The 22,371-nt window shown below is 39.6% G+C and overlaps 1 protein-coding gene across 2 annotated transcripts in view; it reads right to left on the bottom strand.

Annotated features, from left to right (window-relative positions):
- Window positions 1-21,964, bottom strand: part of neurl1b (neuralized E3 ubiquitin protein ligase 1B) — a 36,589-nt gene extending 14,625 nt beyond the window's left edge. Inside the window, exon 1 of one of the 2 annotated variants that reach the window (XM_048175971.1) lies at window positions 21,624-21,964. In XM_048175971.1, the coding sequence (XP_048031928.1) occupies window positions 21,624-21,699 (76 nt within the window). In that variant the 5' untranslated portion in view covers window positions 21,700-21,964. Of the gene's footprint in view, window positions 1-3,638; window positions 4,338-21,623 lie in introns of those variants that run through there. The other variant, XM_048175972.1, reaches the window with a different exon arrangement.
- Window positions 21,965-22,371: the final 407 nt, after the last annotated feature.

The raw sequence follows: 22,371 nt of genomic DNA, 5'->3' as shown, positions 1-22,371 counted from the left end.
GTGCTACCCAGATCCTGGGTCAGACATAACAACCCAGTGTTTGTGTTACCCAGATCCTGGGTCGGACGTAACAACCCAGTGTTTGGGTAGTTTTTGTGTTACCAGATCCTGGGTCAGACGTAACAACCCAGTGTTTGGGTAGTTTTTGTGCTACCCAGATCCTGGGTCAGACATAACAACCCAGTGTTTGTGTTACCCAGATCCTGGGTCAGACGTAACAACCCACGTTTGGGTAGTTTTTGTGTTACCCAGATCCTGGGTCAGATGTAACAACCCAGTGTTTGGGTAGTTTTTGTGCTACCCAGATCCTGGGTCAGACATAACAACCCAGTGTTTGTGTTACCCAGATCCTGGGTCAGACGTAACAACCCAGTGTTTGGGTAGTTTTTGTGTTACCCAGATCCAGGGTCAGATGTAACAACCCAGTGTTTGGGTAGTGTTTGTGTTACCAGATCCAGTTCAGACGTAACAACCCAGTGTTTGGGTAGTTTTTGTGTTACCCAGATCCAGGGTCAGACGTAACAACCCAGTGTTTGGGTAGTTTTTGTGTTACTCAGATCCTGGGTCAGACGTAACAACCCAGCGTTTGGGTAGTTTTTGTGTTACTCAGATCCTGGGTCAGATGTAACAACCCAGCGTTTGGGTAGTTTTTGTGTTACTCAGATCCTGGGTCAGATGTAACAACCCACGTTTGGGTAGTTTTTGTGTTACCCAGATCCAGGGTCAGACGTAACAACCCAGTGTTTGGGTAGTTTTTGTGTTACTCAGATCCTGGGTCAGACGTAACAACCCAGCGTTTGGGTAGTTTTTGTGTTACTCAGATCCTGGGTCAGATGTAACAACCCAGCGTTTGGGTAGTTTTTGTATTACTCAGATCCTGGGTCAGATGTAACAACCCACGTTTGGGTAGTTTTTGTGTTACCCAGATCCTGGGTCAGACGTAACAACCCAGTGTTTGGGTAGTTTTTGTGCTACCCAGATCCTGGGTCAGACGTAACAACCCAGTGTTTGTGTTACCCAGATCCTGGGTCGGACGTAACAACCCAGTGTTTGGGTAGTTTTTGTGTTACTCAGATCCTGGGTCAGACGTAACAACCCAGCGTTTGGGTAGTTTTTGTGTTACTCAGATCCTGGGTCAGATGTAACAACCCAGCGTTTGGGTAGTTTTTGTGTTACTCAGATCCTGGGTCAGATGTAACAACCCACGTTTGGGTAGTTTTTGTGTTACCCAGATCCTGGGTCAGACGTAACAACCCAGTGTTTGGGTAGTTTTTGTGCTACCCAGATCCTGGGTCAGACGTAACAACCCAGTGTTTGTGCTACCCAGATCCTGGGTCGGACGTAACAACCCAGTGTTTGGGTAGTTTTTGTGTTACCCAGATCCTGGGTCAGACGTAACAACCCACATTTGGGTAGTTTTTGTGTTACCAGATCCTGGGTCAGATGTAACAACCCAGTGTTTGGGTAGTTTTTGTGTTACCCAGATCCTGAGTCAGACGTAACAACCCGGTGTTTGGGTAGTTTATGTGTTACCAGATCCTGGATCAGACGTAACAACCCAGTGTTTGGGTAGTTTTTGTGTTACTCAGATCGTGGATCAGACGTAACAACCCAGTGTTTGGGTAGTTTTTGTGTTACCCAGATCCAGGGTCAGACGTAGCAACCCAGTGTTTGGGTAGTTTTTGTGTTAGCAGATCCAGGGTCAGACGTAACAACCCAGTGTTTGGGTAGTTTTTGTGTTACCCAGATCCAGGGTCAGACGTAACAACCCAGTGTTTGGGTAGTTTTTGTGCTACCCAGATCCAGGGTCAGACGTAACAACCCAGTGTTTGTGTTACCCAGATCCTGGGTCGAACGTAACAACCCAGTGTTTGTGTTACCCAGATCCTGGGTCAGACGTAAGAACCCAGTGTTTGGGTAGTTTTTGTGTTACCAGATCCTGGGTCAGACGTAACAACCCAGTGTTTGGGTAGTTTTTGTGCTACCCAGATCCAGGGTCAGACATAACAACCCAGTGTTTGTGTTACCCAGATCCTGGGTCGGACGTAAGAACCCAGTGTTTGGGTAGTTTTTGTGTTACTAGATCCTGGGTCAGACGTAACAACCCAGTGTTTGGGTAGTTTTTGTGTTACCCAGATCCTGGGTCAGAAGTAACAAGTAACAACCCGACGTTTGGGCAATTTTTGTGTTACCAGATCCAGGGTCTGACGCAACAACCCAGGTGCTGAGATTTATTGCGGGCTTTTTGCGCCCTCTTCAGGAGAGAGCAGTGCAGCTCCGTCAAATTGGTTCATCTCTTCAGTAAATTACAGGTTTGTGTTTTATTTTATCAAAAATTCGTTATTGTTCTGTATATCGTTTAATTTTATGCAAAGCAACATACAGGGGCGCGATGTGAGTCACCTAAACGAGTATCGCGTCGGTCTTTTCATGTGATGGAAACACCTGATGCCTTGCATAATATTTTAGGATTTTATTCAAAAAGATACAGAACATAAATACTTAGGATGTTAAAATATGTTCTCAGAATTGTACACGCATTTTTCGGTTGCGAATGAAATGCAGGCGGTGGTCTGAAGTTAGCAGTTCCCCCCGCCGAATACAAGTCATCTCCGGCACGAGATCCAGCGCCATTACAGTGGAAACAGGACAACAGAGACTGGTCGATTACACTTTAATTACTTCTAAATGTTTAATTTTTACTTCTAATATTTGTTAAACTAGCTTACATGTAGGCAATATGTATTATCAATATGATACGCTATAAAATATTATCAAAAATAAATGAATTATCATGCGAACCAGAGGATTTAAGTTAATCCGGAAACATATAGTAATAGTAAAAATGAATCAACCCATTATGCTAGGTTAGATAAACAACCCAATTTTCTGGGTAAAAAAATTCTTATGTGATTATTGACCTACAATCTGAAATATTTCTTTATTCAATCGTTTATCAGAAAATATCTTTGTTTTAACATATGTTCGAAATTCAGTATACTGTGAGCATATATTTTAACTGCAGACAGATAAAGTAACTTCAGATATCGAAATCCCATTATTTGAAATCCCATTATTTGAACATACACTGATCTAGTAGGGTGAATCTATCATTTAAATGGAAGCTGTGTGTCCATATGTTGTGCCTGAGGCCCACTCTGTGAACATTCAATCTGGGAGATGGAGGAGTGTGTAGAACAAAAATAGAATTCAGCCGAGAGAAATTAGGAAATTCTCATCTTCTGCACAACTGCAATTTATCACCAGCATGAGCTCTTCTGCTCCCTTTAATGAGGGATAATAAGTAGCCCATCTGTCATTAGAGATATAATCATCTTCTCTGTTGAATGCATATAGTCAAATAAGCAAACAACAACAAAGAATATAAAAGCATTAATGAATTAGATTGAATCACATATGCAGGGTCTCTGGATAACTTGAACATCACCCGTCATCTTCTCACTCCTACGCAGCGCACACTGTCATCCCAATTTAGCTCAGAAGCTCATATACATGAGTGATATTTGCACGTTCTAATCAAGATATTAAACATCTCTATCCTCATTAAATCAAACAAACATGCTTCTGATTTCTGTTGCAAGACATGTCAACCAATGGACAACCAAGCCATCTCTTACCTATCAGTGGTTTGGGTGTTGCATTCCCCATTATTTCCAATAATTGCTTTCCCTCGGTGACAAGTGGACCGCGAATGCTTCTGCTCCTGGTCCGTCCATTTATTATCAGATATACGGAATATTTTCGCAATCACATCTGTGTGAAATCTCTACGCGTCTGAGAGTCTCCGCGTCTTCATACTATCATGCGCACAGAAGCGGCTTTCCAAGCCATTGGCGTCTATTGGCGCATTGGCCAGCCGAACCCTCCCCACGCCTCATCATTCTACAACCCATGTACACTGGACGCGACGCGACCTTCTACAACGCTCCAACTAAACGGGCGACACTGCTAGAGCGCGACGCCGGTTCGTAAAGCCTGGGGCGTTCACCGGACGCGTTCTTGCGTTCAAAAAACTCGCGAAGGAACAGAACTGTGAACGCGGGGATCTCAAGAAGCATTTTTAAAAGCTGAACTATTTTTAACTTGACACGCGTCTTAAAACGCAACGCTATTTGCGAGAGACGCTGATAGAAGCAGCGAGACGCAACGCAACGGCGCATGTGTGCATATTCTATGCATCTTGTACGACCCCCTACACGTGACGCGTTCTGGAGTTCAAAACAGCTGTGAATGCGGGTCTTTTTCAAGTTGAACTATTTATAACTTGATACGCGGCCGTCTAAACACGCAACGCTCATGGCGCGAGACGCGACGCAAGGACCAAAGACGTCCTGACTGATTTGTGCATAAATAAAAAAATTACACCATTATGCAACAAAATTGAATTTTCAGCTTTAAATAATAATAATAATAATTTGACATTTCCTACGTAGGGGAACTCACACAAAATATGTTATACATTTTGGTACTTGATATTTATTACATTGTACTGCAAGGAACATCAAAGAATAACATGGTATCACCGTTATGCATGTCCAGAAATCATAGGCTATTGTCATGGTATTTTTTGTAAACAGGGTTGCCAAGTCTGAGAATTGAGCTAATTCTGAGGCAGAATTGAGCTACTTATAAACTGTCGCCATGGGCTGATTTTTCCCCCCAGCGGGTTTAAGTTTTTCATTGAGATTAAAATCTCTTTTACAAAATATGTTTTGACCTATTGCATGACTATATTTGATTGAAATGCTTGTACTCAATGATAAAACTGTGCTAGATGTTATTTTTTGTAAAGTGGCAGAGAGCCTTTGTGTTTGGGTCAATGACGTGACGGGTCATTTTTTTGTCCAAAGGCCTTAATAATAATAATAAAAAACAAAGATATGACATCCAAAGTATGTAAGGTAGTACAACTAGATCTCCTTTATTAAATCCGAAAGGTTTTAATTATATTTTGCAACATATAAACGTATTTTAAAGATTTTAAAGTGTCAAAAGGTCATTCAGTTTAACTGTCTAAATAGATATGGCATATTTTGATTTTTGATATTTGGGATGTAGTCATTGGGCTAGTTTTGTAACACATACCTGGCAACCCTGTTTATAAATGACTAAATAAATATCTATAGATGTGGGTCAAGCTTATTTCATTCAAATAATTAAATATGCTATATACAAAAGCTCTGAGAAGGTTCAAAAGAAGATTACTTGTTTTATGTAAATGGTTCTGAAGAATTAAACTTGTTTTTTTTTTTTTTTTTGCATGTCATGCATTTATATCATTTCCCTTTTCTCCAGAAATGGTTATTTAAAATGTATTGTAAACTTTGTATGTTTCATTCCAGCGATAGCAATCAGGCAGGCCAGCGGATTTCAAAGCACTTCAAATACGAAAAACGAGATGAAAAACAGATTACTAAATATTTCATGGCTACAGAATAATTGTGGGTATTTTTTGAAAATGACAAGCCCTTACGAGGAAATCCCCTCTCTACTCCAACCCCCATTCTATCTCCTCACAACCTTGACCGCTGGGATCCATGCAAGCTGCTTCCTGTCTTGTGAGCTGTAGCTGTCTCTGAGGAGTCTTGTCCAAACAGACCTAGCCCATGATTGCCGGCCGCAAGCCAAACGCTATTAAATCTGCCCCAGATCTTCTCAGGAGAGGTTATGCTCACATTATGCACAGTACATCAACTAGAGTGACCGTTCTGTTCAGACAGTAACAAGGCCCACGGTCATTCAATATTCATGCATGTGAAATAAATTCAAAACGCCAATGCCTAGAAAGTTTTAGCTACGGTTGATGTGGTAAGACTCTTATGATCTAGCAAATTTAGGACAAAAAGTACCATTGTGGATGTCAAAGAAATTCTGGGGGATTATTAAGGCATGTCTGTCTTTGGAATGTCAGCCATTTCTGAGAGAATCATGGTTTTCACATGCAATCTACATCGAAATGTACGTTGACATTTGCCTACACCAGATGTGAGCATCGCATCAAAAGGAAATAGAAGTCATTATAATCACAGACGCTGTCTACAATCATAATCAATCATAACAGTGGCCGTTTATTGACAAGCCTTAAAGGGGCAGCGCCTTAAAGACAGAGGGTCAGAATGAAGGTTGTGTGCAAAAAACTTTACCATTGTAAGTGAACCTGAAGGAATATATTAAATAAATTAATTTCATGACCCTTTAACTGTATATGAATATATTCCTCTAACAGATTGCTGACCCTCCACAGCATATGTAAACTAAGGCAGGGCCAAAGCACAATGAAATTCTCATGAAACATTTGTCATGGATCTAGAAGGAAATGCGGCAATAACTGTGATTAAACAGGAAGAATGTTTGAGGCGGAGACTGTAAACAAAACATCACATGAATAAAACATAAAAGCTCTTTGTTTGGGATAGAATGATGTCTTGCAATGGGATGCATACATTCAGCTCCTGATGCAAATATTAAAAATAAAAATGCATAAAAATATGCTTCATTTACTTTAAGCAAAATATAATTGAATTCTTTTGATTTTGGGGATGAATGACTTTTATTGAGAATCGCCTTCGGTTAAGTTCATGACTTCATTTATTAATTAATTTCACTAAGTTTAAAGTTGACATGCAAAGAAAAACAACATGATTGCATCGTCTTGACAGCACCTCAGTCTACAAACCTTTTTCTGGACATTATTGTCAGTGTCCTCTCTCCTCTAGGAACAGCTAACACAAATCTGTCAGTCTGATTTCATGTGTCGTTGGCAGCCGTCGGCATGGTCAGGGATGACAATCAGGCCAATGTGACTCGACAAAAAGAATATGCATGAAATAACATCACGACCAGACAGTTCTGGAAAGGATGTTATTTGGCAGGAGATTCAATTTGTACAAGAAAAAATGATTTGATCAATAAGTCACTGCAACATACAGTATGTTTTTGCATTACTTTAACTCATCAAAATAAGCAATTTCAACTTTTGTTTATAAGTTATATGAGATTTAACTTAATTTTTTGGTGTGATGATGTATAACTACTGGTCGATGTCTTGCTCTGGAGGCGGGCATATGCAAATGTATTTGCTCGTGTGACGTCACAGATCCTGCAATATCAAAACAAGCCGTTTTTTGGAGCTTAATTAATTAAATGCTTCGTTTATTATGAGGAGGATGTTTTAAGTTCTGAAACTTGCAGGATGTTTTAATGGTACAAAAACCTCTTGAAGATCAAGGCAAATTTGATTTTGCATATTCATGACCACTGTAAATGTGCAGGAAAATGGCGCATAATATCAAAGTTACCCCCAGAACAGAGCTCTTTTGCCAGAGTAGAAGCATTATGTTCTTGTCACACTGTGTGGTAAGACTTGGACAATGGCATCAGAATTGCTGCCATGCGGTGGAGTGACTAGTCCTTGGACTGCGAAGTGTTACATTAGCAGTACTCTAATTCCCGTCAAGTTTCAAAGACACCGAAGAAATGCTAAGCAGATGGCCAACTGGGAGAACTGCATGTGGTTGTCTGAGCAGCATGGGAATCTTGTCCAAAGCCAAATTCACAGATCTAATGGCAAAATGAGTCATAACCACTGTCTAAGTGGGCCAAACGGTTTCATTAAACGCATGTATGAAATACAACAACCACGATTTATTAATATAATAATATATAATAAAAATTCATGCAACTACTGCTTTCTGTTCCCTTGGCCACAGCATTAATAGAGTTGTGACGTCAGAACTCAAAAGACTAATTCACCACTGGATCCCTCAAGATTTTCCTATGGGTTTTTATAATAGAGGGGTTTTTTTTTTCATTTAAGAGTAAAATAAAGTAACTTGACGATAATTGGCCAATTTGTTATACGACGTAAATTGCAATGTGAATTAGTCTTCCGGGTTTTGACGTCATGACTGCAGCACTCAATAATACCGTTTTAAACAACTTGTTTTTAGTCTTTTATTTTATCATTATTCCTGAAGTTTTATTATAGACCCAGTGAAAAGGCTTGGCAAGTCCAGTTTCTTTCCTACATTTTAAATTTCAAACTTAAACTGAAAATTGGGACGGGAAATGGGCTCAACTGCTTCTTAAATAGCTAAGAGCCATTAGTTTCACAGCAATGAACTTTTCTACTTGCTATTTGCTACTGCTAGAGGCAGGTTGTATTAGAGAGAGGGAACTTCTCAAAGTGCATTTTATTGGATATGCCCCGATGCATTGGATTCGTTCTCCAGAAAGGAAAAGATTTTACATTTTGAATAAGTATAAATGCCAAAAGTTGCATGAATGACCTCAGACTTACAGATATGGACTAAATGCTACAAAACTTCAATTCTGTTTCATGGGGCCTTTATTTACTTCATGATTTTCTGGCATAATTGATTATGATTGGTCAAGCGGAGCATTCTGAGGTCAAATATATCTGCATAATGACGGCTAAAATGGTATTGACATAACACCTTTATAAAAATCTATAGCTTTTTTATTAAAGCATTGCATTGCATAAATAAATGCTGTTACATTAGAATAAACATTTCAGCTCTCACAGATTAGGTTTATGTCAAACTCTTCTTATCTTTGCATAAAATAACACATAGGGCATCTGCTCTTAGGCTAGAGTTGCATTGTGAGACGTTTCTTTGGGGTGGAATATTGAAATTACCAGCAAAATAATGAACAAATCCAATGCATAATACATATGGATATACTTTATTATCCGTCATTTTGAAACAAAAACAAGATGACCAACTGACATCAATGGTTATGCTGCTAAAGCTATATGACATGACCTGGAAGCCATTTGTGGACTAGATATTAAAGTAAATACCTATTCTTATTTTGATCTACTGAAACCACAAGTAAGTCTATTCAAAAAGCAGATGTGCAGATATGCCATCATTTGACTATAATCTACAACAGTATTGTGGTGGGGTTGGTTTAGTGGTAAACATCAAACATGTTTTTCTTTGAAAGTTTATTTTAGCCACATCACATCATTAACATTTACAGCCTAATTTGGGGGAAATGCTCTTCTGACTATTTAGACTCTCAAAATATGCCCTTTAAATGAGTCACAAGACACCAGTTCTCCAGATCCTGTTATGGTTGAGGTTAAGACAGGGCCACTATAGTTTCTAACCACAATACCATTTTTATTGCCCTCCATATAGATCACTTGTAACTTACCTCACCCTATTTTCACTATACTATAACCATCAGAGGGACTGAATAGCATTATCCTTATAGCAACTGTCATCATTCTTGTACTTGGGCATTCAAGGTCTCCATAAGATTTAGCCAATTACAAAATGTGTCCTACTACAGAAAAATGCCTTGATTACAAAGAAATTATAAGTCCAAATTAGCCACAAGTTTTAAAAAAACCAATGCAAGATTATAAATACAATGTCAAATATTTTAGTACAGGAGGGCAAGTGCTAGTACACAATCACACTGAGAAAGATGATGAAGCAACCAACCTTTCTGACTCAGAGTACAATGATGCAACGGATTGTACATCCAATGGATATCCGCTGGTAAACTGCTTTACATATCCAGACTGGCAAAACTGGCATTTACCCAAATATGATCTAAGTTCAGTCCTTGAGGTCTTAAATTTCAAGTTACGTGTTTGTAGAGTATCAGAGGTTCATTTGGCAAACAGTGGGAGGTTTCTGAGTGTCATGTGCCACCACACATATACAGACAGAAGTAAGTGTGAACCTTGACAACAGAGGTCGACCTGCCTGACAAACCCCTGAGGTCAACAAGGGTCAAATACCAAAGAAATATTTTAATGACCCTCCCAAATTAGTCTTTTTCCATGTAGAGGAACACATAACTGACCCAAACCTGGTAAAACAGTCCAAGTGTGGCAGACCACCTAGTGATGGTGAAGATGTTGCATCACCAACGAACATTGGTTACTATGGGACAATTATAAATTGAACAGACTCTGAAATCTGATTGGATGCGCTGCATTTAAAGCTGGTGCTAAATAGCTAATATACACACAAATTAGAGCTGAACATTTTTTAATGAATCTCTTGAATGAATGATTCAGTGACTCACTCATAAAGATTAGGGGTGTAACAATACATTGATATAGATTGATACATCGATCTAATGTCTAACGATACAATGTATCAATGCAATGCGTAAAAATCGATACCTGTGGGGATATTTATATATTTAAGAGGCAACTTTGTTTTAACACTCTCCACATTTTCACACAATGCCAGTCTATGCATTATCGCCAACACATGCATTCTCATTTAAACTATCTTTTAGAGCTTGTGAGAGACACTTGGGACAGTAACTGTCACTGTCTTGATCGAGCCAGTGCTGAATCTTCACGAAAGTTTATAATTTGCTCGTGTTTAAAGCCTTGCAAAAAGCAGCGTGCACACATCTCAAACAGAGTCTATTAGATCACAACACTGGAGAATAGAGCGCTATGAATCATTCTTCACACACACACACAGTGAAATGTAAAACTGTTAAAGGGTTAGTTCACCCAAAAATGAAAATGATGTCATTAATTACTCATTCTCATGCCGTTCCACACCCATAAGACCTTCATTCATCTTCAGAACAAAAAATTAAGATATTTTTGATAAAATCCGATGGCTCAGTGAGGCCTGCATAGCCAGCAATGACATTTCCTCTCTCAAGATCCATTAATTAAATCAGTTCATGTGAGTACAGTGGTTCAACCTTAATGTTATGAAGCAACGAAAACACTTTTTGTGCGCCAAAAATAACAAAATAGCAACTTTATTCCACAGTATCTAGTGATGGGCGATTTCAAAACACTGCTTCATGAAGCTTCAAAGCTTTACGAATCATTTGTTTTGAATCAGTGGTTTGGAGCACCAAAATCACATGATTTCAGTAAACGAGGCTTCGTTACGTCATGAGTGATTTGAAACTTCAATAGTTCACGTGACTTTGGCAGTTTGATTCGCAATCCGAACCACTGATTCGAAACATGTAAAGCTTCAAAGCTTCATGTTTTGAAATCGTGGAATAAAGTTGCTATTTTGTTATTTTTCTGTGATAATCTGAATTATTGTAAGGCAGAAATAATGATACTGTGTTGTTGAAAAGTCTGTTTGTGAAGCCATTTCATACCTGCACATTACAACTGCTCTCTTGGGATCAACACAGATCTGAATGTTCGCTGTGATCGTATTTTTCAAAGGTTTAATAGACAGAGCCGAATCACTGTCCTTTAAGATCACGTGGGTGTTATAATTGAGATTGTGATCTTTTAATTAATGATTAATCATGCAGCTCTAATGCATACATGTGTCATCAGTTCAATTCTATATTTGGTAATTCATTCATATCTGTATTGCTTTAATGTGGCGCTACATGAGAGAGCCGTCAGTGACTTCTAAATGTAGTGAGTACAAGCGATCAGCATGCAGTAGCTGATATACACATATGGATCCCAGACACAAATGCTTTTTTCACAGACAATTAAAAAAATTCCTACAAAGCAAAAACATTGGATACATTGTTGATGTGGAGAAAGCATGCATGTTTATGTCCTTGGATGTTTCCATTTGAGTTGCTTTTTCAGTGAGACATGGACACCAACAACAACAAGCATAAACCACGGCATCTGATATCTTGAGGTCAAAGGGTGGTTAACGTGGGAACCAGCATAAATAACAAATGACATCCTTGGTGGAAAACAGATCACACGTCTTCAACTGACTAATTTCTCTAAGGAAAACATCAGTTTTACATATGTAAAGAGGTACAAGCAAATGTCCCGTCCTTCTTGATGACAAAGGACTGATGGTAATTCGCCTCCTACTAATATAACACAATGCTGTATTCCAGAGAATTCCGCTTTTGAAAGTCAATGGAATGTAGCCATGTGTTCTAAATAGGGCTTACACATCATAAGATTTAATGGGAGCCATGTGAATTTGAGATTAATGAGAGGTGAATTTGATATTTTAGTAATACTGTAGGTTTAAATGTTGATCCTGGAGAGCTGTTGTCCTGCTATCCCTGGTTTAATCCCTTTGCTTCAACGTACGTGTCAATAGGCTGTTTTTTATTACCTTATAACAATAGAACAATCAGCTTATGAATGTTTAATGTTTTATAAACAAGGGCATCCACAGAACAGTGATGTCATTACTTACAGATGTACAGTCTTTATCTCGGAAGCCCTAGATAACACAGCTGTTCTGTCCTTTGAATGCTATTTTAATACCCTTTAAAGCAACTCCAAACTGGCCCGCGGGGCCTCGTGTCACCTCTCCTGCACAAGGTTAACAACACCCCGAGAGCTGTCACCAGAGCACTGGGGCCCTTAGGGGAGGTAGGCCATACCACTCTCCATGGGAAAGAGACATTGCAGGATATTTTTGGGCTAAAGCACCCATTTGAATGTTGTTTGTTGACCTTGGGGCTCAGGCATGAAGGATGTATAACTGCTGGTCTTGCTCCTAAGTGTATGAGAGATCTCATTCTACTAATGGCTGAATCAGTTCATATAAAATTCACTGGTATTAGCGAGTTTTAACTGCCAGTAACTGGTGCCGTAACTGCCAGTAAATGGAACTGTGAGAAATGGCACCATTTACTGGCAGTTACGGCACCAGTTACTGGCAGTTAAAACAGTCTAGTATCAGTTTTTATTGGCATTTAATTTGCTCTCAATGAAGGTGATGTGTGTCATGTGTTAAAATGACTTGTACTGTCTTGGTTTGTTGTACTAGGATCCAGCCTTGCAGGCTTGATTTCTTGCAGAGTGTACATACTGGGACTCTAATGAACCTGTTTGTCCAAACAATAACAAGTAGGGGTTGGACAATGAAACTGAAACACTGGCCAATATAGTGTTGGAGGTTTCACTCCTATACATGCGCGGCTTGGTGGCAAATCTTCACTGATTTTACATTCCATCAGTAAGAGCCGAGTGTGAAGGCTGAATTAGCAGAGCAACAGCAATATTGCAATCCACACAACATAATGGAAGACATACACTGCCCTCCAAAAGTTTGGAAACACTTCTGGCAAAGTGTGGTTTTGGATGATATCAGGATAAATCCTTATCATTTTTTGGTGCAAATACATTGAAGTGACTTGACATTATCACCGAAGACCAGCAATAATAATTTTCATTTTGATTACATAATAATGGCAATATATACATGTCAAAGTCAGACACGCCCCTTTGCCAGCTGTGATGCTGGTTACTGGTTTAAACTTGGCCCAGGTTTGTAAAAGATTTTTGGGTCAGCACACCTTAATAGCTTCAACAATTGATTGCAATTAAGTTTAGAATACAATGAACCAATCAGAACCCAGTTTAGGTCAGATAGCTGCTAATGGTGGATATTTTGATGAATCGAAAATGTAAGTTTTTTCTATGTGTAAACTGTTTATGTAATAAAATATGTTTTCGTAGTTTGTGTTGTCCCTTATCAGTGCAAAATTAATCACAAAATAAAAAGGATTCATGCCAATATTGTCCAAAACCCCACTTTTCTAGGGTGTTTCCAAACTTTTGGAGGGCAGTGTATCAGAGTTCAAAAGAGGACAAATTGTTGTTTGCTCTCCAGGAGAGCAAGTCTTTGTGGCGTATCGAGAGCTATGTTATCCAGGGTAATGTCGTTGCATAGGAGGACAACCCACATCCAACAGTAATAACTGTCGATGCAAGAGGAAAGGGATGTCTAGGTACTAACCCGGATTGTATCCAAAAAACATAATTAAATGCACACATTGACTCTCGAACTTCGTCGGGAGTCAATATTCATGGTTTGGGCTGCTACAGCCAAACCTTTGGTCACTTGTGCCAATGCCAAACGTCGATTTCAATGGTGCCAACAGAGGAAATCTTGGGCTGTGGACAATGTGACACATGTATTGTTCTCTGATGAGTCCGCCTTCACCGTCTTTCCCACATCCATAGGAGTTACAGTTTGGAGAAGCCCCAAAGAGGCTGAACACCCGACTGTTGCTGCCCAGAGTGAAGCACGGGGTGGATCTGTGATGGTTTGGGCTGCAATATCATGGCATTCCCTACTGTGCTTGCCAAGGTCTACCGAACCATTCTGGAGGACCATGTGGTTCAAACATTTTATCCTGAAGGAGGTGCTGTGTATCAGCATTATAATGCACCAATACACACAGCAAGACTTGTGACAGAGTGGTTTGATGAACGTGAAAGTGAAGTTGAACATCTCCCATGGCCTGCACAGTCATCTGATCTAAATATTTTTAGCCACTTTGGGATGTTTTGTATGAGCAATTTAGAAAATGTTTTCCTCCACCAGCATCACATAGTGACCTGGCCACTGTTCTGGAAGAGGAATGGCTCAAAAATCCCTCTGGCCGCTGTGAAGGACTTTTATCTGTCATTCCCAAGATGAATTGATGCTGTATTTGGCTGCAAAAGGAAGCCCTAAACCATACTAATAAATTATTGTGGTCTAAAATTAGGCTTTTCAGTTTCATTGTCCAAACCCTGTAGAAAAACAAGTCACATTGCTAACACCCTAACAGAGGCATTATTCTGAAATTACAAAAGTATAGTGATTTTTGCACTTGTTCATCTTAAGTGAGTACAACAGTAAAATGCAACTCAGGCTCACTGTAAAAAATGCCGCTACCAACATTTTGGCAAAACTTCAAAAACATCCCTATACATACAATTCACTGCAGTTTCCAGCTGAAATGAACACTAGAGGCAGTAAAACACCAACAACTTTTATTCCTTTTCACACAAATTATGATTACAGGAGCAGATTATCAGTTAATAAAGACTTATTATTTCACAGTTCCTTGCACAATACTATGTAATGACCTCAAAACACTTTTACCATAGTGCATGATTTGTAAACAAATACATTTTGATGTTTGCATCACATAACCAGCTCCATATGTGGCCTATCTAATGTAGTAAACTTACTCGGCAGCTCACCTGGTACAGCATTGCATTGAGCCCCGTGAAACACGAGTCGCGATAAAAGAGTTTAAAGAAGCAGCTAAAACGGCATGGTTGCATCTCATGTTTGTTTTTGTTAACACTATCGTTTAAGGTTTAGGGACGGGTTTAGTGTAGGTTGTATGCTATTGTCAAATGCGATAGAGCATTAACCTTTTAGGAATACTCACTGGGCATACCGTAATCATGTTCATCTGTTTTGGATAAAACTGAACACGCTTTTAGTGCAACTCACTGACTATTTGTAAGTAAACATGCAAGAAGCAACGTAAAATAATTCTGCAGATATGTCGCCATATTCTTGTTTTTTCGATGAGCCTAGGTTGATAAAATGAGTCAAAAACTTTCAAACTCATCTCTGGCATTGACTATACTGTTTTACCTTATCTTTCTTATACAGATTGATTTTTATAGATTGATTTTTAGTGAGCATTTACAGTACTACTTGATTCAAAACAGACAACTACAGCATATGGCTTTGTAACAAATACTTGTAAGACCTATTCGTAGAACGAGTCTCCTGGAGAGTGGAACACAATGGCTGTAGTGGCCAACAATAGGATCGTGCATGTCAGCGTTACTGTTTTGGCGGTTTCCAAGGCACATCACTGTCGCATGACTCGCTGAAACAGCTGCGGCATGTGCACCAGTGGAAGTCTGAAGATAGCTTGCTTGTTTTCTTGCGATTAAATCTGCTTATTTTGGCACCCTCTTGAAGTGTTCCTCCCTAACACAAAAGTATTGTGAAGGGGACTTTTTCAAACACAAAAAAGGCAGAGGAAGGATCTATTTAGATACAGCGCTCTGTTTTCCCCATTTCAGAACCTTGCTTCCAAGTCATGCTAGTCACGTAGATATTGGACTATTCAGTATGCAGAGGGACATTTCAACACCAACTTTTGTATTATGATGGGTGAAATGACCAAAATCGTTTATATATTCATAACACAGTGACAGTATATACTGTATATATCGCAGTATCCATCCATCCCTTTGTAGGGTCACAGATATGCTGGAGCCTATCCCAGTGTCTCAGGCAGGGAAAACACCTCAGACAGATGGCCAGTCCATCACGGATACTGTTTTTTATATCCCAGCGCCATTATACCTCTGGTCAGGGCATCTCCAAAACTGCAGCTCTTGTGGGGCGTTCCCAGTCTGCAGTGGTCAGTATCTATCAAAAGTGGTCCGAGGAAGGAACAGTGGTGAACCGGTGACAGGGTATGGGCGGCCAAGGCTCATTGATGCACATGGGAAGCGAAGGCTGGCCTGCGTGGTCCGATCCAACAGACGAGCTACTGAAGCTCAAATTGCTCCAGAAGTTAATGCTGGTTCTGATAGAAAGGTGTCAGAATACACACGTATGGAGCTGCATAGCTGCTGACCAGTCAGGGTGCCCATGCTGAACCCTGTCCACCGCCGAAAGAGCCAACAGTGGACACGTGAGCATCGGAACTGGACCACGGCGCAATGGAAGAAGGTGGCCTGGTCTGATGAATCATGTTTTCTTTTACATCACGTGGATGGCCGGGTGCGTGTGCGTCGATTACCTGGGGAACACATGGCACCAGGATGCACTATGGGAAGAAGGCAAGCTGGCGGAGGCAGTGTGATGCTCTGGGCAATGTTCTGATGGGAAACCTTGGGTCCTGCCATCCATGTGGATATTACTTTGTTACCACCTACCTAAGTTGCAGAACATGTACACCCTTTCATGGAAACGGTATTCCCTGGTGGCTGTGGCCTCTTTCAGCAGGATAATGCTCCTGCCACAAAGCAAAAATGGTTCAGGAATGGTTTGAGGAGCACAACGAGTTTAAGGTATTGACTTGACCTCCAAATTCCCCAGATCTCAATCTAATCGAGCATCTGTGGGATGTGCTGAACAAATAAGTCCGATCCATGGAGGCTCCACCTCGCAACTTACAGGACTTAAAGGATCTGCTGCTAACATCTACAGATACACACCTTCAGGGGTCTAGTGGAGTCCATGCCTCGACGGGTCAGGGCTGTTTTGGCAGCAACACAATATTAGGAATGTGGTCATAATGTTATGCCTGATCTGTGTAAATCAGTCCTTCTGTGGTTAAATGGTACAGCAGCATTTCTATCAGATGATAAATTTCTGCTATCATACTGCCAAGCCATGTATTACAGTAAATTTATGTGAAATATGGAGAATTAATTAACACACAGAGTATTTGGTTGAGGAAAGATCCACCCTGCCATACAGGGAGAGTACAACAACAGGTATAAATGTAGCGAGTCCACCCACAGAGAAAAAACAACACAGTTTTCCCAGCAAAACTGCAAAGATGAAAGGCTGACAGAGTGTTAATAGCAGGGTCATGGTTTCTTTTGCATTACGTAATGGTTTCCCCAGCAGACTGGTTAAATGATGAGGGGAAATGAGCCTTTGGTTTCTCAGAGTTTCTGGCCACCTTTTGCTCCTCTGCCCGGGCCCAACATCCGTGCATATATGCCCTTCTTCCCTTCAGCTTTTCGCTGCTCACCATGACATCAGTTTCAGCCATGTGTGGGAAAACTCTGGGCCCCTCGCTTCGGAGCGGGACACTGATACACGCCAAGTGCTGTGCGCAGGGGCTATTTTAAGAAGCTGTAAATATGGGAACTTCCTCTGTTTAAGGGTATCTCATATCTCAAAGGATCGTTTTACATTATTAACAACAAGCTTCAAGCACAGTACGCCGTGCTGCCATATGCTTGACTTTATAAATTACTAACTGGGACGAACCAGCTGCCCTGAATGATATTAAACTGAATGTGTGCTATGACCGTTTCCTCACTCTGTTTAAGTTTAGGAATGTAAGGACAGCTGAGGAACAAATGCATTTTAACAAGAGTGAAGTCTAAGATATAAGAAGACTTTGTGTTGCTTTATCTGAGTTTAAAGTCAACATGCATTTAACCTTATTTACTTTTCACCCTGTATGTCCCAGTCAACATGGCCTAATTAACAGAAACTGACTGCATACTGTTATTATTATTGAGATTTGACCCACTTGTTTCACCTAAAATCCAAACTATTTCTGATGCATAAAATCCTACCCTACATTTTTTCTTGTTAATATCCTGTTTTACTCATTACAGAATTAAAATAGGCTATGTATGCCATTTAAAAAAAAAAAAAAAAAAGTCTTGTTTAGATGCTATAATCTACATTAAGATTAAAATTTGACCCTTTTTGTACTGTGACCATTGAAAAAAAAAAAAAAGTCTTCTATATTGTAAGTGATTTCCTTATTATCAGCTATTATTTACTGAGGTTTTTGTCATCCTAAATTAGAAGCCAGGTTTTTGAATGAAGCTATCTTTAAATTCTTAAAATGCATCCGAACTACAAGGTTGCCAGGTTTTCACAACAAAACCCCAATTGCTAATCAAAACTAGCCCAATCGTGTTTCAGTGGGGTCCCCCGGTAAAAATTGCGTTCCAGTGGGTAAAATCCACGTTTGCATTCCAGGGACTAAATACCATGTAATTTGGGGTCGCTTTAACTCACGGATATGAAAAACAACCCTAACCCCAATTCCGCGGGAAAGTTGCGTCGCTGTGCATTTGCATGAATTTGCAATACGGTCTGCTCAACTTTGTTAATCATCAGTGCTAATCATGCTTCAAATCGACAACACTTCTATTTGCTTTGCCCCTGCAAATCGCTGACAGTGTGAACATCCCTTTTCACACCAGTTTTCCTGTTTGGAACTGAAAAGAAAACTGCAGAGTCTTGAACATGTTTTTTTCTGAATGGGTGGAGTTAAATCTTTGCTAGGTCAGTAGTGCGTGTGCATCGATGGTTCCATGAAGAACCTTTAACATCCAAAAAAACCCACAAAAGGTTCTTTAGATTTTTATAATGTTCTTCACACAAAGAAAAGGTTCTTCCATGGCATCACTGCAAAAAAAAAAAACCTCTTTTGGAACTTTTATTTTAAAGATTGTAAGAAGACTCTTCCACGCATTGTTTGCTCTAGTGCGTACATTTGTGCCGTCTACAATGATGTCTGTTCTTTAACACTCACTGTGTGACACTTTCATGACCCCTGATCTAGGATGTGTTAATCCTCTCTAAACTATGTGACTGTTTGCTTGGCGATCATACAATGGCTGCTACAAACCAGACCACTACAAAACAGGACCGTTAAAGGATAGCTGGCCAAAGTCTTGGATGATTTATTTGTTTGAGGAATTCAAATATATATCCTCCCTTAAACTATGTAATCCGTTACTCTTTAAACAGTTTTATTTTTCAACACACTTTTTGGTTTTCTTGTTTTGTTTTTTGCGCCGTTGGCTGGCAGCCCTGTGACTCATGGATGATGGAATGCAGACAAACTACTCATCTGACTTGGAGCCAAGAGCCTTAAACAATGTACGTTCAAAGTCATTACTGAGTTTAAAAAAAAAAAAGAAACGTATGTAAAGAATGCATGTTCGAGCACCGCACCTGTGGCTGTCAACAGGAAATGTTGCACTGTGTCTAGCTGGAGAAAGTAAACAGGATAGTATTTTATAATTTGTGTCAGCATAATGCTGCATTAGTTATCAACCATTCACAGAGAAGGACACTAAAAAGATGTCTTAAGAAAAGGGTTCAAAATGAACACCATTAGTCAACAGTTTGTGTTAATTGTTGTTGTCAGCTAAATAAATACAATTACTGTTCTCATTACATCCAACAGAAATAAAGAGTTTATTATACAGTCACTTGTGAGATCTTAGCTGCCATCTGCTGGTAAGATTGTGTCATCAAGTGCAAACTATAGTAGGGGAAAAGATCAAGCCACCCTCAAGAGATGACCGCACTACTCTTTGAAAGTTCTTAATACTAAATTGCGGATAATCTTTCTTAATTATTTTTTGAAAGATCATCACATTTAATGTAATCTTATATAATGTTAAATGAAAGGGATCTTTCTCAGAGTACTCATTTCCCGCTCTACTGTTCTCATCAAGGTCCTGGGAAAGCCACAACCTTGCCAACTCTACATATCTCAGAAGCCAGTGGCCACCCCTCTCTCATCGTGGGAGTGACATTTCCTGTTTGACTCTTCTGGAACAGTGTCCTCTCTCATGGTGTTCCCAAAAATATAATAAATAAATACTAACCAAAACAAGATTTTCTGATAGTATTATAAAGGACAATTCATACAATGCAACAATAGACACCGATGGACTGCAACAGACACTACGTTGGGTTTTGTGGGAACAGAGTGTTTTCCCTGTTGGCGTCTGTTGGCGTTGGTCAGCAATTATTATATTATATATAATATTCAGGCCAACACAAAATTGTAAGTGTGATACTGCTTTAACACAACAGTTTATATACAGAATAACTTTCATTTTAAACAAGTTATGCTGTCGTCACATGCTATCGGAATTATCGTAAATAAATTTGCACAGCTAAATTAAATAATCGAATGAAACCAGAAACCTCACACTTTCAAGTTACGATGCTCAAGTCTGCTCTTAAAGTCCCCGTGAACCGGAAGTTGCAAACGACTATTCTCCAGTGTTGTGACGTATTTCCAAGGAAACGGAATATTGAATAGAGGGCAGAGTTTTACTTTAGTGCTCCTCCTCTTCTTTTCTCGCTCATAGCAGACTAACGGTGGCAGAGGAGTGGTTTAAGCGTTTTCAACCCAAGCCGTCAAACTGACGTTATCAGTGAAGGAACGCTATTCCAGACCGGAAGATTCAGATTTTGATTAAAGATTACCGCGACAAACTATTTTTTTCGGTGTATTAACTTGCACGGATTAATTGTTCACCACAAGACTAGTAATATGCACTAACAAAGTAAATAGGGTTAATTTTGATTTCATGCCGAATTTAAGTAAAATAAGGTAGATAGGATCAGTGTTGACAAAAACTTTCAGTTGAAAGTAGCTAAAACTGGTCGCTAAATGTCGCTAGATGACGTCATACTGGCGGGTCCACTGATCTATATTAATATATAGATCAGTGGGCGGGTCACAGAATCTAGATAAGGTTTGTCCAAAAAGTTGTTAGATTTGTTGCTAGACTTCTGAAAAAAGTCTCAAAAGGGGCGGGGAAGTCGCTAAATCTAGCGACAAAAATCGCTAAATTGGCAGACCTCTCTAAGTAGGTACTATTCAAAAAAGTACTTCGCAAACAAACAAAAAAAAGTTCTATAAGCCCATAGTATGAATGTGTGTAATATGTTTTCAATGTCATGTGACCTACCATCATCAGTTGAGTTGCTTCACTGCCATTATTCACAAATTCTCTCCCGTGGTCACATGGGATAGTAAAGTGTCCATTAATTTGTGACATTTTGTGGTTGTGATCCGTTAGAGGAACATGTTCAGTGGTTGTGTGAATTACACCTGTGTTTACTCTGCTAGGACACCTGTGTAAACTTGAGGGCAACTGACGTCATACATCCACTAAAACTCAACTTAGCTAAATGTTATTGCAAAAAAAGTTATTTATGAGAAAAGCTATAGAAACATTTGTTTGAGATGAGTTGCCACTTTTCTTTGATATGTTTATCTAATGCCGTGACATTCAAACATTTTTGAACTGTTCAAATACTTCATAATTATTTACAAAGCCTATAGTCACGAATAAGCGAGACACTCACCTTGCATACTGCTGCTTTGCCACTCAACTCGTGTCGCTTGAATTGAAAACACGGCGTTAGATCCCTTATTCCCCATTAAAACAACTATTGCAATTCAACAGTTTGAGAATCTAATGCAACTAACTCGTTCCAAAAAGTCGTCACAGTACTGTCCCAAGACGGGCTGCGGTGGAGTCTGACACTGTCTGTGAAGGAAAACCGAAAAAACCCGCCTAAATTCAGTTTGAAAGCTATAAACACCTTACACGTGTTTGTGTGTATCTGTCGCGCGCTGTCCAATCGCATACGTGAACGCCCCAACGGTCCTCCTGACTGGCAGCGTGTGCGCGCGTCATCGCTTCAGTCAGTGCGGGAATGTCATGTAGATTCCGTATGTGAGGTAATTTCTATCCTTATCATGAAAATTAATACTAATGTTGCTTAAAGCTGACATAAAGTCGGTTTAATCGACCACAGACAACAATCGTGAAGGTATTTAAAAGAATCGTTTGTTGTTCTCCTCATTAAAAAAGCGTATACTTAAATGCAGCGTTCAGTTTGAATCTCAATTTTAACCAAATTTATGATGACCTAATTTAACAAATAACAATAACAGAGGAATTTATTAAATAAATGTCTCTGTACATCAAACAGTTCAGAGACAGGATTGCCAGGTGTGTGTTACAAAACTGGCCAATCAAAAATATCCCAGGTCAAAAAAATACTATAGTGTTTTTGAACCATTCTATAGTAAATTGTAGTATACTGT

The sequence above is a fragment of the Megalobrama amblycephala genome, linkage group LG23 (genome assembly GCF_018812025.1).
Source record: "Megalobrama amblycephala isolate DHTTF-2021 linkage group LG23, ASM1881202v1, whole genome shotgun sequence".
Taxonomy (NCBI): domain Eukaryota; kingdom Metazoa; phylum Chordata; class Actinopteri; order Cypriniformes; family Xenocyprididae; genus Megalobrama; species Megalobrama amblycephala.
The sequence above is the reverse complement of the archived record's forward strand: the minus strand, read 5'-3'. Positions and strand labels throughout refer to the sequence as shown.